The sequence below is a fragment of the Gavialis gangeticus genome, unplaced genomic scaffold (assembly GCF_001723915.1).
Source record: "Gavialis gangeticus isolate Ggan-Ray unplaced genomic scaffold, GavGan_comp1, whole genome shotgun sequence".
NCBI lineage: Eukaryota > Metazoa > Chordata > Crocodylia > Gavialidae > Gavialis > Gavialis gangeticus.
In genome coordinates this window covers 171,880,337-171,897,370 of record NW_017729032.1, presented here as the reverse complement: position 1 = coordinate 171,897,370, position 17,034 = coordinate 171,880,337, and the positions used below count along the sequence as shown (strand labels likewise).

Genomic DNA, 17,034 nt, shown 5'->3' with positions numbered 1-17,034 from the left:
TTTGGAAGATAAGGGGTAGAGATGGGGGGAGGGAGAGGGGGTGGGGCTAGCAAATCCTAGGGTGAGGAGGGTTTGGCAGGATCAGGGGGCTGGTGGGTGCACAGGGGGCAGGGGTTGTCCATCAAGGGGTGAGGGAGTAGGGCAGCTAAAAATAGTCCAATCTGGATCAAGGGGGGTAAGAGCACAGGGGGCACATGGCTGCTCTTCCTCAGGTGTACTAACTTCACTTGGGCTTGCCATTTTTTGCCCAATTTAACCTCCCTGAATGCCTGTATGATTAGGCATTTAGATCTACCTCAGTAACTCGTGTTACTATAAACCCTTAGGCGCTGGTTTATAGCTGCTAATTTTAGTCACTGAATTGCAAAAAATGGGAATCTTAACCTTTTTTTGTGTTGCCAGTCTGCAAAAAGGATATATGATGATACCTATTTAATTCACATGACCCTTGTAAGGTCTAACTATTTGCTAGGTGCCTATTACCCAAAAGATTGTCTAAATCTCTCCTGAGCTTCCAGTTGGTACAAGAAATATCACCCACAAAAACCGTTGCCTCTTGCATACTTACCAGGACTAAGTCCTGGGACTCCCAGTATTCTTTACTTATACCGGCAGATGGTCTCAAAACACCATGCTGCATAGACATTTTACCTCACCCTTGTGTGATTCCTGCATCAGGCATAGCAGCATAGGAATTGTGAATTGATGCCAAAGTCTATAAAGGACTTTGATCATGCAATGGTCTATATGAGTTGTAAGGAATGTTGTTATTACAAACTGCTTTTCTGCACTGTTTGAGTCATAGCAAGTGCAACAATGTTCATCAAAGTGTTCCTGGAACTTCTCAAAGAGTAAATGAAAGCAATGTATACATCCCTAAAATGGAGGGGCTCTTGATTATTTATTATGGGAAAAAAAGATATATGTTCACTGCTGACAGCAGATATATTCCTGAAAAGACAAGAAAAAAAAACTTACATTACCCAAACCTCTGCAGCTTCTACTGCAACTGGCTGATTTATATTTTTTTCTTTTTAGCTCTTTGAACAGGAAGGCTCTATAGTGGAAGAAGATGTTTTTAGGAAGAAAAGTTCTGGGAAATATTTTCATTGTTATCATTGGTGGAATAAATTTCAGTGCTCAGTAGTCTTAGGAATGCCAGTGGTAGCTATTAAGTCAATATTAGCACTAGTCTGCATTCTTCTACTTTGAATATTTAAAATCTCGTACTTCCATTTTGACAGAATTACCATCCATATATTAGCTTAGGACAATCCACATCTGCAAGACTAGGAGGGAAACATCCAATACATCGAAGAAAAGAATGTTTCCTTTCCCCTTGTACATGATCTGCTTTGCCTTAGACCACTGATTTGGCAAGGAGTACAGGTTCACATTTGTTTTTCATAGATTGATGGATTTAAAGGCCATCATTATGGCCATTTAAAGGCCATTTTGATTATGATCTCCTGCTCTACTACAGGGACACAATACCCACCCCAATTTTTCCTATATGAAGCCTATAACTTCTATATAAGGTAGAAACTGGGTGGATCTACATGAGATATTTACTGAAGAGCTGCCTAATTAGTTCTGCAGTAAACATCTCAGTGTCTACCCATGCAGCCCTATTAGAATACAGTAAACTAAAAAACTCAGCCACAGGTTAGTACTTATAGATATAAGTATTACTCTGCAGCAGAGTTTTGTAGTGAGCAGCAATACATGTGTAGATGCTGATGGGGCTGGCTGGGGCATGAGGGTGCTTCAGTGCAGGGGGCTATCTGATGGTTAGCCCTGCACTGGAGTGTTCTCATGCCCTAGCCAGCCCCTCTGCAACACGTTGATCTGGGTCAGAGCAGCCCCGGGCTGGCAGGCTGATCCCAAGGCCCCTCCCAGCTGGGATTGCTCTGACCCAGCTCAAGATGCTGTGGTCCTGGGTGCCCAGTTGTGGTCCAGGAACAATAACCTCTGGCACAATATGCACTGGAGCTTATTGCTTCAAATTAATTGCATGAGTAGAGGCACTAAATATAGCTTATACTCATAAAAATATCTCACCTCTATTTCAAGTCATACAATCTTCCTATATCAGGGGTGAGCAATTATTTGGGCCTGAGAGCCTGTCATAATGCCTGTTATAATATTGCACCATCTTCTGAATCTGAATGTGTTGCTTCTCATTCCAACTACATTCCAACTTAATTGAATCAAAATGCATCTCTCTCTTCAACAGCATGGCCTTAAAGCATGCTGTGCTTCTCTGCACAGGCTGCTTTTCTGAACCAAAAGCAGTGTACTCATGTCAACTTCTGTGTAATAGTGCCAGTTACCCTGACCCGCATTAGACCACCTATAGGCTCGACTTGGTTGCACTGCTTTTAGGTTAGGAGAAGACCGATGAAAAGCAGTACTGCGATTTTAGTGCGGCACTATCAGGTCTGGTAAGCTCACTGTGTAGACATGGCCTCAGTCAACTTGGTTACATCACTCTTGGCCACTGACACAATCAATGCAACTGTAGTGTTGATTAAACCTACCTGTATCCCAAGAACTGTTTTAAGTGAGTCCTTTGTGTTTTAGGTAGTAGTTTGTTAGTGTTGCCATTGAAGTAATCTTAAGCAGACTTTGAAGTCAGAACCTCATTTAGATAAATAAAAAACATTTTCACCATTCTGGGTGGCTTTGCTTGATTGGTTTGAGTGAACGTTTTGAAAGGCATCAATGCCTTGGCAGAAGGGCCAGAAACCTAATTATTTTTCAAAATAAACATACGTATTTTGGATGATATATTATGCCTGTGAACAAAAAGTAAGAAGATGTTTTCCTGTAATTACAAATAATGCATCCAAGATCATGCTGCTATTTGATATGCATAGTCACACAGGACCAAATCCAAAACAGAGTTTTGGCATGGTGATGCTGAGTATTCCTACATGTAACTTTCAGTTAAAACTTTATTGCCCCTAAATTACTTAAATGGTGTATATGGTATGTACTTAAACAGTGAGAGTGGGGCACCTAAGTGTGGGAGAATGCCAAATGAAGCCAATAGGAAATGGTGAAGATGGGAAGAGTATATGCGAGATCCTGTCTTTGTTTTGGACTCAGGTACCTCCTTGCAATCTCATTTTAGGCACCGATGTGAAACTAGAATTCAGAGTCTGAAACTCTCATGTAGACTTAGTCTTATGTTGTCTCTTCATATACTAGCAACTGGATCATTATATTCTTTAAGAAACAGAGGTCAATGGTGGTATTGATGCATCATAGCTTAGTGGTTAGAACACATACTCAGGAAAAGGGAAACCTGTGTGCTAGACCCTTGTCAGCTTCAAACCACATTTTCCTTTCCCTAAGAGAGTGCCCTAATCACCCGGGTGTGGGCTAAGATGGTCTGAGAAGATTTGCTAGCCTTATTGCTAGATCTAAGACACCATGCAGGAAGGAATGTAAGAGCCATGGACCTGAAGAGAAAACAAGAAAGACAGAGCCAAAGTCTGTAACACAGTGGAGAAGGCATTGTCTTGGAATAAAGGAGGTGTCTGGTGTTCTTGTCTCTGTTTCCAACCCAGTTTCTACATTTCAATCAATGATTTCATGTAAGATACATAAGCACACCCAGAAGCAAAGTCTGGGACTTCAGGCTCCCTGCCTACAGCCTATGAATATGGCTCACAAGTTTCTAGCACCAACTGTTGTATCAATTAACAAAAAGTGTTAAATTCTTGTCTTCATGAATTTCTCATTTAACTTCTAGGTGTATAAAATAAAAATTCATATTAGAATTTTATTTAAAATGCAGCTTAGGCAGATCTATAAAGACAGAAATGTGTCTGGTACATTAAGCCATTTAACGATTATAGTCTTATGTCTGCAGATCTGGTTAGAAGTGGAATACAGGAATGCTTTACTAGAATATAAATTAAAAACATATGCTGTTACACCAATAGCTAGCTCCACATTTACAGCATCTTTGTCTTTATGTGTGTAAGATTTTGGGGAATTATTGAGGAACCACTTGAGACATATCCATATTTGCCTGTGTATTTTGATGTTGACGGAATAGGAAAGTCACTCTCCACTACAAGATCTAAGGTCTTTCTAAGCCAGCAGTGCCAGTGCAATTAGGATGTGTCAGTGTCTGTAGACAATGGAACACAGGGAATGACGTGGCTAGCAATATCTTTAATGAGCTTTGCCTCCCTAGACTAAAAAACCATTTACTGCTGAGTTGACCAGAGGTGGCCTTTGCCACAAATCCAGGGTAGAGCTTGAACTCATGCCTGTCACCACACACCTTACCCCACAAAATAGGTTAGCATACTTTTAGCCAGGAATTGCAATAGCTTAGGTAAGTTTCTGTGTAAACCACAGAAAAATACCAGCTATTTAAATGGTTGTGGCCTGAATGTCATGCTCTTGCAGGCTACTAAGATTTTTAAAAATATGTTAGCTTGGTGAACATTTCTCTTAATCATGCATATGTCCAAAGTGTGAGTGTCAGTTGTGTCAAATAATGACCTTTAAGTGGGCTTGCCATGTAGAATTTACATTTCCAGGTGCACTTTTTTAATGGATTGCTAAAGATTCCCCAGGGATAGAGCTGCAGAAGGTATTTTCATAGCTATATCATGATATCTGCAACTTTCATGGGTGACAGCAGAAAGCCAGAATAATTGGCCTTGTATGCCTCATCAAACCACTTGGAGGAGCTGTATATGTAGGACTATGGAAATCTTGTACTGTCTGTGATTATACAACAGTTGAGTGGTCCATCAGTGTTTTTCGCATCATACATGGTAATAAGGGTTGCTTCTAAATACTGCATTATGTATGGTTCAGCAATGAAATACACTTGACCTTTATGTACTTTTAGCAGCATGCAAGAGTGAATCAGAAACAGCAAGGATACAGAAGGAGTGCTTTAAGATCTGAGCTTTACAAAAACAATATGGAACAGGAAGGTAGTGTCAACACAAAGGAAAACAAAGCACCAAGAAGATAAGGGCGGGGGAAAACAGCCAAATGAATTAATGTTAGCCAAAGGGTATATAACAAATATATCAGGGGAAAAGTGGACATGATGGAGAAAAAGAAGTTCACTGAAGTTAATTAATAAAGAGGAGCAAGGATGAAATTAATGATGATTCTGACATCTGAGGCCTTTGTACACACCACAAAATTGGCCTTTAAAGTGGCTTAAATGTCCTTCTGCACTGCTTTAATGGCATTGCTGTTTGCATGTTCAGCAGCGTATTCAATTTTAATGGCATTGCTGTTTGCATTCTCGGCAGCATATTCTGCTTTAAATGATTTTGGTAGATAGCAAGATAAAACACATCTGGGGTACAGGAGTGCACAGGGCACTGGAAACCAATGTGCTCAGGGCTTCATGAGCCCCGCACAGCTCAGGGGCTATGGGAACCAGTGGCAGTTCATGCAGGCAGGCTCCACTGAAGAACAAGAAAAAAAAGTGGCAAGACTGATCTTTCTTTTTCTTCTCCCTGGAGCCTGCCTACCTGCCCAACCTATGCAGGGGGCATGGTGCTTCCCTCCTCACCTTTGTGGGGGGCAGCGCTTCCCTCCATGGCTGTGATGCCCCTGGGACTGACCAAGCCGGGTGCCAGTGGGTGGGTGTCACCGCCCCCCCCGCACAGCTCAGGGACCACTTGGCCTGCCAGCAGCTCATCCCCATCCCCGTCCCCCCCCCACCACCAAAGAGGCAGGCAAGGATCGGGCCTCCACCCTTGTGTACACATCATGGGGCCTTAGTTCTGTTTAATTCTCCTTAAACTGAAGCAGTATTTTTAAAAATCCACTGTTTCAATTTAGGGAGAACTAAACTGAATTAAACCCCCCATTGAGTGTACAAGCAGCCTGAGATCCTGTATTTCCATAAATAAGAAAAAAGACAGCACCCAATTCTGACTTGGCACTTTATCATTCATTTCACTGGGACTGCTTGCCAAATAAAATAGAATTAGAAAGGAGAGAAGGACAGTTTCTTATTCATATTAAGAAAGGGAATGATATTGCAAATATTTAAATAGGTGAGTAACTTTATTCATAAAACCAGTCCCAATCCAATGAGATTTAGGTGTGTAAAGCTATTTGTGTGCATGAAGGTTTACAAGATATACAAGTAAGGGCCAATTCAAATCTCATCAAAGCTGTATTGGCTTCTTAATAAATAAGGGACCCTATAAGTATATACATATATATCTTCTTTTTTTTTTTAGTAAGGGCCAGATCCAACACCCATGTTAAAATGATCTACTATATATAAACTTGATAAAAAGCAGATAAGCAAATTCTTAAAGAATCTGAACATAACTAACAATCAACATACTAAAGTATACAGGATAATAGCTATTGACTATCATGCACAGTTCATTTTGAAAAATCATGAATAATTACATAGTTATCAAAAGGGTGGAGGAAAATAAATGTATGAAAGGATCTCAAAAAGGATCTTGTGCAAAATTAAAACAGGACTCCATATTACTGATCCAAAATAGTTGGACATCATCCTAAATAGTCAGGCCCACAGAAACGATGGCATTTAAAAATAAATATGAATTAATTTTTATTTTCTGTTATTTGAGCCTTCAGACAGTGAAGCATAGATTTCTCCACAACCAGGGAAGTGAGAAACATCATTTGCCTTTATATTAAGAAAATCTAGGACTCCCTAATACTCACTTGTTTCCAGGAGCAAAGACTTTAAATAATACATCCTCCATTGGTAAAACTCAATTCTGTAATCAATATGTTAACAGAGCCACAATCAGTGATTTTCACAGGATCATATTGTGTATTTCATATTTAGATTTTTTTAAAGCATCCAATACTGTTTTCCTAAAAACTAAGTGGAAAAGTAAGGGATGATAATTCATTTTCAGGTTTATGAGTATTTTTGTTTAAACTGAATGTGAAATATGCTGTACCGAATTTTTGTGTTTAGCTGGTATCAAATACTTATAGTAAAAAAATAAAAACCCTCTGGTTTGCAGTAAAGTTTTAAGAAGTGTATGCCTAAATGCCTAATCTGAAAAAGTTCTACCAGATATATGGAAACACATGTGTAACAGATGCTAAAAAACTAAGAGGTTTTTAAGATAACTTAAACTCAAGAGGGTGGCAGGATAGTGGAGGATTTAGTTCAGATCAAACCAAAACCAATTTTGTTTGTTTCATGGAAACGGGAAAAATAAATAAAAATAATGTTGGGTCAATCCATAATTCTGCATTCAACCCAAAATAAATATTTTATTTTGAGGCGATATACCTCTTGTTAATTATTTTCCTTTTTAAATTACTGTATTAATATGAACAATTAAAAGATTAGTTTTGAAATATTTGAAGTATCTGAAATGATGCTTTACTTTTTAAATATTTTGAAATGAAATGTTTCATAATTTTTTTAATTTCTCCCCATATTTTGGATGGAAATATTAAATGAATTCAGCCCCTAACATGGATACCCTACACTCCATTTCTTAGCATATTTACTGTTTGTCAAGAAATTTGGTCCAACTTTTTTCACTTTACTGTAAGCATAGCAAATCATAACTTGGCAGATCTGTACCTTGGGCAGTGGTGGTGACATATGGAGTAGCTGCCACAATCAGGCCAGCAACACGGGCACTCCTGTTTTTGCACCTCTCCTTCCTTCCCTTTCCCCTCGCCCAGCTGCCCCTAACTCTGTACATGAGGCTGGTTTCTTGGTGGACCTCTAGTAGTTATGTTAGTGTATGCATGCCCAGGCAGTGCATGTTCATATGATACTTACATTTACATACCTACAAATTTAGGAAAATCAAATCCCAAAAGTACGTTTTTCATGTACTTCCTTACAGTCCTAGATTCTGCAGAATACTGAAGTGTTCTTTCTTCTTCTTTGTTAACAGCAAAATTTGGAAAGTAACCTCACGAACCTTATTAAGAGGAATACGGAACTAGAAACGCTTCTGGCTAAACTCATTCAAACCTGCCAGCATGTGGAAGTGAGTATTGAGCTATGCTTGGAACATTTTAACCTGAAATATTGATATATAAACAGTACCTATTCACTTCAGAAATCTTTTAGCTTTTAGGGCTCCAAGTAGATCATTTTGGATCAAATGAAAATGAATGTAAAGCGAAACCAAAAGGGTGACAAACTATCTAATTTGGTGGGCTTTTTTTCCTAGCAAAAATGGTGGGATTTCTTTCCTGACAAAAATGGTCTTGTGTTGCTCCTGTCCTTCTCTACAAACCTCTGTAGAGAAAAACCAAAGGCCATGTGCACATGAACATATATGTGTGTTTTGAAATGCCACAAAATGTACTTTGTGCACATGATGTGGTTCTTGTGCTGCCAAATTTAGATATTTGGACATCCCACTATCAGAAAAAAGCATGTGGAAAAAAATGTGGGGTGTTGGACATGGCAGCAGTGTACACCACCTGAAACTGGAGCCTGGCCAGCTAGATCCACACTCAAGCTGCTGGTCAGGCTCCACACACCTGGATCACTATTGCTGCAGCCCCAGGGAGCCTCCAGGTGCAGACCCCAGCCTCTCCTACCCCACCCAGAGTATTTTTCACTGGGCTAATCCCGTGTGCAGGGGTATGTGCCAAAACAAAAAGCAGGGGCATGAATTTGTATTGCTACTTTTTTCCCCATGGCAACTGCATGCCCCTGCTCATGGGGACATGCCCTAAGAGTTCTCCACATTCACTACAAATTGTCTATCTGTCCATGAAGCATAAGACCTCACTATACCATCTCTGTTTTTGTCTCCGTCTCTCTCTTTCACTGAGAGACCCAAGTAAAGGTACTTCATGTCCAGAAGTTTGTTTATGTCCCACACCACCAACTACACAGTTTGTCCAGCTAGGAACAGACATTCAAAAAGCCTGAGCCTGAATTGATTAAATCTTTGCAGGTTAATCTAAGCTAGCTAGGCTGAACTGGTTTGTAACTGGACAGACACTCTCTCTGGACTGAGGAAATTCAGACAAATGCCTGCAGTGGCTCAAGCTAGAAGCTGGGTGGGGGGGAGCCTAGAGCAGCCTTCCCTTCCCTTGCATAGTGCTGGCCTGAGGGGGGGCATGGCCAGGCCCTGGCGGGCCCTCTGATTAAGGAGGTCTGCCTGCACCATCCCAGGCTTTTCCCCGTTGGCTGATCCCAAAAAAGCCTTGGTTCTTTCAGTGAGACCTGAGGAAGAGTATTTAATACCTAAAAGTTTGTCTATATCCCCTCAGCTGTTCAGTTGATCCAATAAAATGTGTTCACCCATATCTCAAAAATCACACCCACAAAAATCTTTGCTACTCACATGTCTCCTGGACCATGACAGCTACAGCATCACCCTGATATTATCTATCCGTGGCATTTTTATATGTTCTTCATTACCACAGTGTCTGAACATGTCATCATCTTTAATATATTTATCCCCTCAACACCCCCTTGAGGTTAGGAAATTATGTTGTCTCCATTTTACAGCTGGAGAATGGAGGGAGAGAGATTTTAAGGATCTGATCCACAGTGGAAAACCACTGGAATTTAAGTGTATTTAGGTGTTTACCCAAAAATCTTTTTTTTTTTTCATAGTAGTATTTCAATATTTTTGAATTGTCTAGGATAGGACATCTATGGAAGTCTGTGGAAAAGCAAGGATTTGACCCCAGGTTTCCTAAAATTGAGTCTAGTGCCCTGAGCAACCTTATTGAAAAACTAATTAGTGCCCTTAGGCATAGTCCCATAAGTATACTTGATATATAAGAGATAGCACATACTTGAAGCTATCTTCATCATCCATGTTGCTTACTTCCAACTTGTTTTAGGAATGTCATGAAAAAAATATCTCTGTAATATCACAACGTAGTGCCTTCAGCTTTTGATTGAGGCATACTGGAACAGTAATGAATGGTTAGAAGAACTGCTCATGCATGCCTATCAGTGGAAAAATTGAAGAAGTATGAATTCAATCTAGCAGTTTTCATAAGTGGCAAATATACTTTAGAAAAAGACAAGAGAGTTGTTATAATAAGAGGCAACGACACAGCAAATAATCCCGATTTATGACGAAACAATCTTCACATGGTTATATTCCATCATAGAGAAAATACCTTTGCAATTAAGATTTTGCAATTAAAATAGTTTTGGTGTACTAAAAGTCTGTTTGATTTAACAGGAAAAGTAAAACCTGTCTTTCCTGTAGTAAAAAGTATTCTATCATATAGCACTGTTATAATCTTTTATACAAGGACATTTAACTTTAAACTACATTGCAATCCCTAGGGCAACCCTGTGTTATTCATTAACATCATTTTACAGATGCCCAACAGACAGACAATATTAAATGTTAATACTGGTGTGCAGAAAGTTTTTACAATATTGAGATTTGTAACATTTCTTGCATATATACTGCTAAGGGAAATCAGTTTTTTTCACCAGTATTGCCCTAGAGAAAAGTCCTATGACATTTCATTGAAAAGAATAGCTTTACTGTAGAATTTTTAAAATAATTATTAGAATTTAATGGAAAATTAGCTCTGATGTAGGAGTCCATAAGATAGTTGCTAAAGTCTATGGAGATGTGTTCTTTATTAAATGTTATAGGTTTTAGAATACTGTCTATAGAAGCCTGTTGCTTTCCTCCATATAAAATTCCAGGTTTCCATAGGATTTTTTTCTTTCCTTTTTAATAAGTAAATGAGGACTTACAGACTCTAATTAACATCATTGAATGTTTTTTTTCCTATTGAGTAAGCCCAAACTCATCTGCTTACAGTTGAGCATGTGCTTAAATACCTTGTTGACTTGGACCTTCATATCTACTACGGTAGTTAATTCTCTTGCACTCTAAATATTGATACCCTGAACTTCCACTCTCTTTTTCACGCACTCATAGGCATATTTTGCAGAGCTCCATTGACTTTAGTGGGGCTTTGTGCAAATATGAGAGTCTAGCCACATGTAGGCCTGGGACCTTTAAGCCTGGAGAAGTAGAGTCAGAACTACCTTAGTAGTTATCGAGAAACAAAGGCTGTGTGTCATGCTCCTGCACCCAAGCAACTCTGATAGCAAGACCCCCCCTACTAAAAGGGATTAAGGTAGCACAAGGACGCTTCTCTACCAGGGAACTCGTAAATAGCATGTAGGTTAAACCCTGTAAGTTTAGAACTGCTTTCCAACTTCTTCTACCTTTTATAATATACTGCACATTCTAAGCTTTCATATATAAAAATGGTAACATATTTCAGCATAAACAGGTGTATGGTTGCCCCTTGAGGTTAATCTTACAGTTCTTTCCAGACATAAAGCAGTAGCTGGAGAGTTGGAAACTCATTCATTCCATATCTCATTCATCTAATTAGTCTAATTAGCATTTAAATTAACTCAATATGTAGAGATGAGTCCAAAACTCAACCCTGAAAGGTTTAGATCTGACTCTAAACTTTAAAACTCTGTTTGCCAGGACCAAAATGAAACTTTAGATGTGAATACCTCCTAATTTTGGGGAAGCTGAGACCTCTATCCAATATTAACCTTGTATAGCATTGTTATTAACACTGGAAATCAAATTAAACAAATATTATACTAGCACAACATTAATTAAAAGTTCAAGTAGTCAGGGAAGTGAAACGTTAAGAGTTCCATTACCATACTACTTTTGCATATTTTTTTCATGAACAATTTGCGTTCTTACAGTTAAGCATGTACAGTAAATTGTTACAGGAATGCATCTATAGTGTTTTCTATTCCATTGCTTTTGGTTTTATTTATTACTAACTGGGTGCACATGCAATTAGCATGTAGCAATAATCTCTGGTGCACTTTGCTTCCAGGCTCAGCATTTAGATGTGTGCCCAGGACCACAGCACATTGAGCTGGGCAAAGCAGCCCCAGCTGGCAGGGAAACTCAGGGGGAGGGGGAAAAAAATCAGCCTGCCAGTCTGGGGGCTGCTCCACCCTGGCTGAATGTACTGCATGCAGAGGGGCTTGCTGGGACACAAGGGTACTGTAGTGTGGGGCTTGCCAGCAGGCAGCTCCCACACTGTAGCACCCTCATGCCCCAGCTAGCCCCAGTTACTGTTTACATGTGCATATCAACGCATGTACAGTACTATCCTACATTGGAGTTAATTCATTTACTGCACCCTAATACGGGTGCACATGTAGCCAGTGATGCTTTACTGTTGAGCTAATTAATCAACTTTAGAGTAAAGTGCACGTATAGATGTGTCCACAGTGTTGGAAAATGTGAGGAGCATAGCCAAAGTATTGTATGAGTTGCTGTTACATACTGAATTCAGTATTTCCTAATTTTCATGTGGTTTTCATTATGCAGTTTTAATGTTGCTTTAGCATCTTTTTTATTACAGTTAATTTAAGTATGATAAGAATTTTGCATCCTCAGGTTCTTTACATATACATAGATTCAAATTTTGAAGAAGCAAGCAAGATACACTACTATCCTTTTCCCTTTGGTTTCAAATTTTTAAGATTTACACAAGGTACAAAATACATTAAGCTAATTTTCATTTACTCTTAAAAGCAGAAACATAGCTTAATGTTCTGACAAAGCATTTGTCATCATCAGAAGAAAGTAACTTGAGCATTACAAGAAAATATTGCAATACATTTAAAAAAGAATGGTGTGGTTTGTCTGTTTTGTATTTCAGTTTATGGTATGTAGGAAGAACTGATGGTCTTGAAAAATAAAAATGGTTCATGTGACTTCTGTAAAAATAACCTCATCTAATGGTGGTACCATGTTGTAAATATTTTATAGTTTGTCTGCTTTTATTACCCAGTGGAATGCTATTGGCAAATCTGAGTATTGTGATACTGCCACTGGTTCTGCTTCTCATGAACAAAGTTAACTGTTAATAGCTCCCCAGAAACTGATTTCACCTCTGGCACATTATTAACATTGAACCCCTCATGACAGAGGAACACACATTTTAACAATAGCAAGGGCTAAATCCTTCTCATCCTCTGATTTTCTTGGGCCTTTTAAACAGGAGTAGTTCCCTCATCATTTATGTGTATAATCCCCATTATTTCAACAAGAATACTAGTGTATAAAATAAACAGAATTTTTATTTTAAAAAAGGTTAGAAGGCATGTTTAAGTATTCTCTATACATAGATTTTGGATTGGGCTAGCCAAAATAATGTTTTTGATAATTTTGTAAATACTTATGTTAATGTTTAACTTTTAAACATAAGATTTGGAACTATAACTGTAAATTACATCTGTGGTCTTCAATATTTTCTTGCTCTTAATCCTTTGGGAAAGGTTGTTTAGTTACAAACATGCACAGCAAGACATTGATTTATATCTGGTTTCACTCAATCTTCTGAGTCATTTCCACCTTCAAAATAAAAAAGTCTTCCTTTCCCCCTCTCTTACCACTATCACTGACCCCCCCAACTCCACCCCACAGATCTTTTGCTCTCCCACTTGTTCTTCACAATCCTTACAGGAAACCCAAGGGCTGTTAAATCATGAAAGATTTGCTTCAGTTTTCAGAATAAAATGGAAGTTGGCATAAACACTCACCTTTGGGTATTCTGTCCCAGATGGTTCACCGGATTGTGAATGGCTGTGAGACTGCTGCCTTCATACTGTTCTGTTCTGCTGCCTGCCCCAGAGATGCTCCACTTGAGAAAGACAGTCCCATTCTCTTACCTAAGTACAGGCTAAAGCAACCTTTTTAAGTAGGAGATCACTTTTGGAATTTAAAAGCAACCCAAGATCTACACCCCCACCCCAGCAAGTAAATCTGTGGGGAGGGAAGGTGGTGGGGAGCAGATCAAAGCAGAGAGGAAAAAAATATTTGGGGGTGCATGACCCCAGCAGGTAAGTCTGGGGGAAGGGACAAGGTAGATTGAGGCCCCAGCCCTAGCCCCACTTACTCCCTCACTGCTGGGGCCTGGATCTGCATCCCCCACCACCAGCAGTGAGCGAGGGAATGGGGCTGGAGCAGTGGCAGGCCCTGCAGCTGAGGCAGAGCGGGACGGAGCCATGAGCAGCTCATCTGGGGGGTATGAGACGGAAAGACATGCACTCCAGGAGGGCACGGGCGGCACGTGCCCCCAGATCTGCATGCAAGGCAAGCCAGGATCAGCTGCAGCTTCGGGCTAGGGTGGGCTCTTCCTAGTGGTGGGGGCTGGCCCACCAAGAAGAGTCCAGCCAGCAGCAGCATTAGGAGCAGGGTTGTGGGGGCAGCTGTAGCTCCCCCAACCCTCCCTCCTAGCGCTGCCACTGCCCAACCTGAGCGTGACACAGCCGGGCGCAGCCTGCCAGCCCCCGCCCACAGTGGCAGCTGCCCCACCCAGTGCAGATCCTGAGCACATGGCCCCTATACCTTGGCTGTGCCAGGGTATTCCTGGTGGAGGCTGGGCTGTGAAGCGCTTGGGGTGAGAGGTGGCAGCACTGGGAGGAGAGTTTGCAGGGCGGTTACAGCAAATTTTGAGGTGTCTGTAGCTCTCCTCCCCCTGTAGCCCCTCTCCCAGTGCTGCTGCTGCTGCTGCTGTGGGCTGGGCTCTCTCTGGTGGGCCAGCCCCCCCACCAGGAAGAGCCTTGCCCCAGCCCGTAGCTACAGCTCACTCCCCCACCCCATGTGCAGATCCAGGGGCACACACACCCTGTGCCCTCCCAGGGTGCATGCACCCCATCTCCATGCCCACCAGATGAGCTGTTAATGGCTCCATCCCACCCTGGCTGCAGGGCCTGCCTCTGTTCTAGCCCCACTCCATCTCTCACCACTGCTGCAGACACCCGCACTGACCCATGTTAGGGGGATGTGTGTCCCCCCATCTGTGCATGGTGGAGGCGGCTGCCATTGTGGGATGGGCTTTGTGCCCCAAGCCCCGCTGCAGCTGGCCCAGGAGTGGCCAGGTGCCACAGGTGCCACTGGGCTGAGCTCTACCCACATGTGGCCAGGTGCACCAGGGCTTGAGGCATAGCGGCAGCCACCTCTGCCTCCTCCACTGCCCCTGCTGCCTCCACCCTGTGCACAGATGGGAGGACACATGCCCCCAGGGTTTCCACTGGGGTGGACCTAGTACTGGGAGCCCTCCTTCCCCCTGGTTGACTCCCTGGGCCCCAGTTCTCCCACCACACAGGTGGGCTGGGGTCCCACTTACCTTCCTCTGCTCCTTTCAGGTGGCTGCAGCCTCCCTCACCATGGGGGCCTCAATCTGGCCGCTACTGCTTTCCTCCCCCAGACTGACCTGCTGAGCTGGGGGGTTTGGGGGTTTGCACGCATGTGCACATGTGCCCAGCCCCACCAGCCCAGGATCAAATAAAAAAAGCTCTCTGATTGACTGGTCAATTGGGATTGATCTGTTGGGGACCACTGGCCTAGAGCAAATGGTTAGACTGGTCCCCAGGTGGTTACGTGATATGGTCTAGAAGCTGCTATGTACAACAAAATACAGTTGCTTCAACAAGTTATGTTAAATAATGAGGTCTAATAAACACTTAAAAAATAAATATTCCATTTTTCTAACTCATTAGTCACTGGAAAAGCACATACTTAAAATAGCAAGAATAACCAGAGGAGTTTTCCCCAATACAGCTATTTAGCAGGAGGCTAATAGAGTACATCGATCAGCAGCAGCACACAGGTATCTGCATATCTGGAAAACAGGTGCTTAGTTTTGGATCTAGAGCAGGCATCATGTTATACACTTGTAGATGACTGCTACTAATAATCTAGACCCATACCGCAGATTCTCACTCAAGTCCTGTTGGGGTATTAAGCAACAGCTTCAGTATTTGGCCCATCAGAATTATGCTATACTCCAATGCATACTAATTTTGTACAAGTTCATCAAAAAAAATACGGCAAAGTTAGGATTAGCATGTGTACAATATAGCTACTTTTCTTCTTGGTATAATGACATTTGTGTTGTTACATCACATAGGATTGATAGTCCAGAGGAGTCTGCATTCCAGAGACCCTGCTCACCCTGAAACATGAGGATGTAAGATCACTGTATTCTTGATAAAGGCCAAGCACTTGTTCTTCTCCAGAAAATAAAGAGGAAGGCCAACCATTTCATGTGCAATCTTTGGTTACAATATATGTGTTAGATCTAGATTGACCTAACTAATGTTAAGTCTACCTAAATAGCCAGGCTTGCAGGCATTCAAAGGGCTTAGGTCACCCTAAAACTGCCATGCCTAGCCTAAAACTAGTTCATCTCAGAAGTGAATTAACCTGAGATCAGCATGGGGTAACCAAATCTAAAACAAGTTAACCTGGCCTACTAAATGCCTATATATGTTCACAGTACAGCCATGGGGATGGGAAAGCCCAGCTACTCACCACAGCTCTAGGACTGTGCTATTCTTACCCCCTTGACCTTGACTGAGCTATGTTTAGCCCCCCAACTACCTCCCCCCACAACCAGGCAACCTCCTCCTGTGGACCCACCAACCTTCCTGGATCCACCAAGCCACCAAAACAACCAGCCCCCCCTCCCCACAGCAGTCTTTTTAGCCTCTCCCTGCCTGCCCCCCAGTTGGGTTGTCTGTGCTTCTCCCAGCAAGCAGTGAATGTCTACATGCTCTTCTCCCAGTTTAGGTTTAGGCAGCTTAAAGTAAACTACCTAAACCTAAATCAGATCCCATGAGCTCTTGTTCTCCTTTATATTCCTGCTACTCATTTGTAAGAGATGAGAGCTCAGATTGACTCTGCTGGGTTATGTGGGAGGTGAAATAATGTTATTACGATGTTAGAGGATGTGAATTCTGATTTGATTATCTCTATGCATTTTTAAAATCCAAAATACTTTAGATTTGCCCGTCCCCCAGAATTGCAGAAAATTTAATATCTTAAACTTTCACTTTCTTCCCTTGATTTTTGGAACCATTCCTTTTTCACGTAAGCAACCATCTACAACTAAACACAATCAGCTTTCTCCTTATGATAGTTCCCAAGGAAATGTCACATTTCATGTTGATGCTATCAGTGTATATATTTACCTTAGACCAGGTATCTGCTTTCTAATACTGTGACTTTA

General features: G+C 41.4%; 1 protein-coding gene across 1 annotated transcript in view; it reads left to right on the top strand.

Moving 5' to 3' along the window:
• The window catches only part of MID1 (midline 1), a 313,623-nt gene that overhangs the window by 219,816 nt on the left and 76,773 nt on the right, over positions 1-17,034 (top strand). Inside the window, exon 3 of the mRNA XM_019524500.1 lies at positions 7,914-8,009. Coding sequence (XP_019380045.1) covers positions 7,914-8,009 — 96 coding nt within the window. The remainder of the gene's footprint in view (positions 1-7,913; positions 8,010-17,034) is intronic.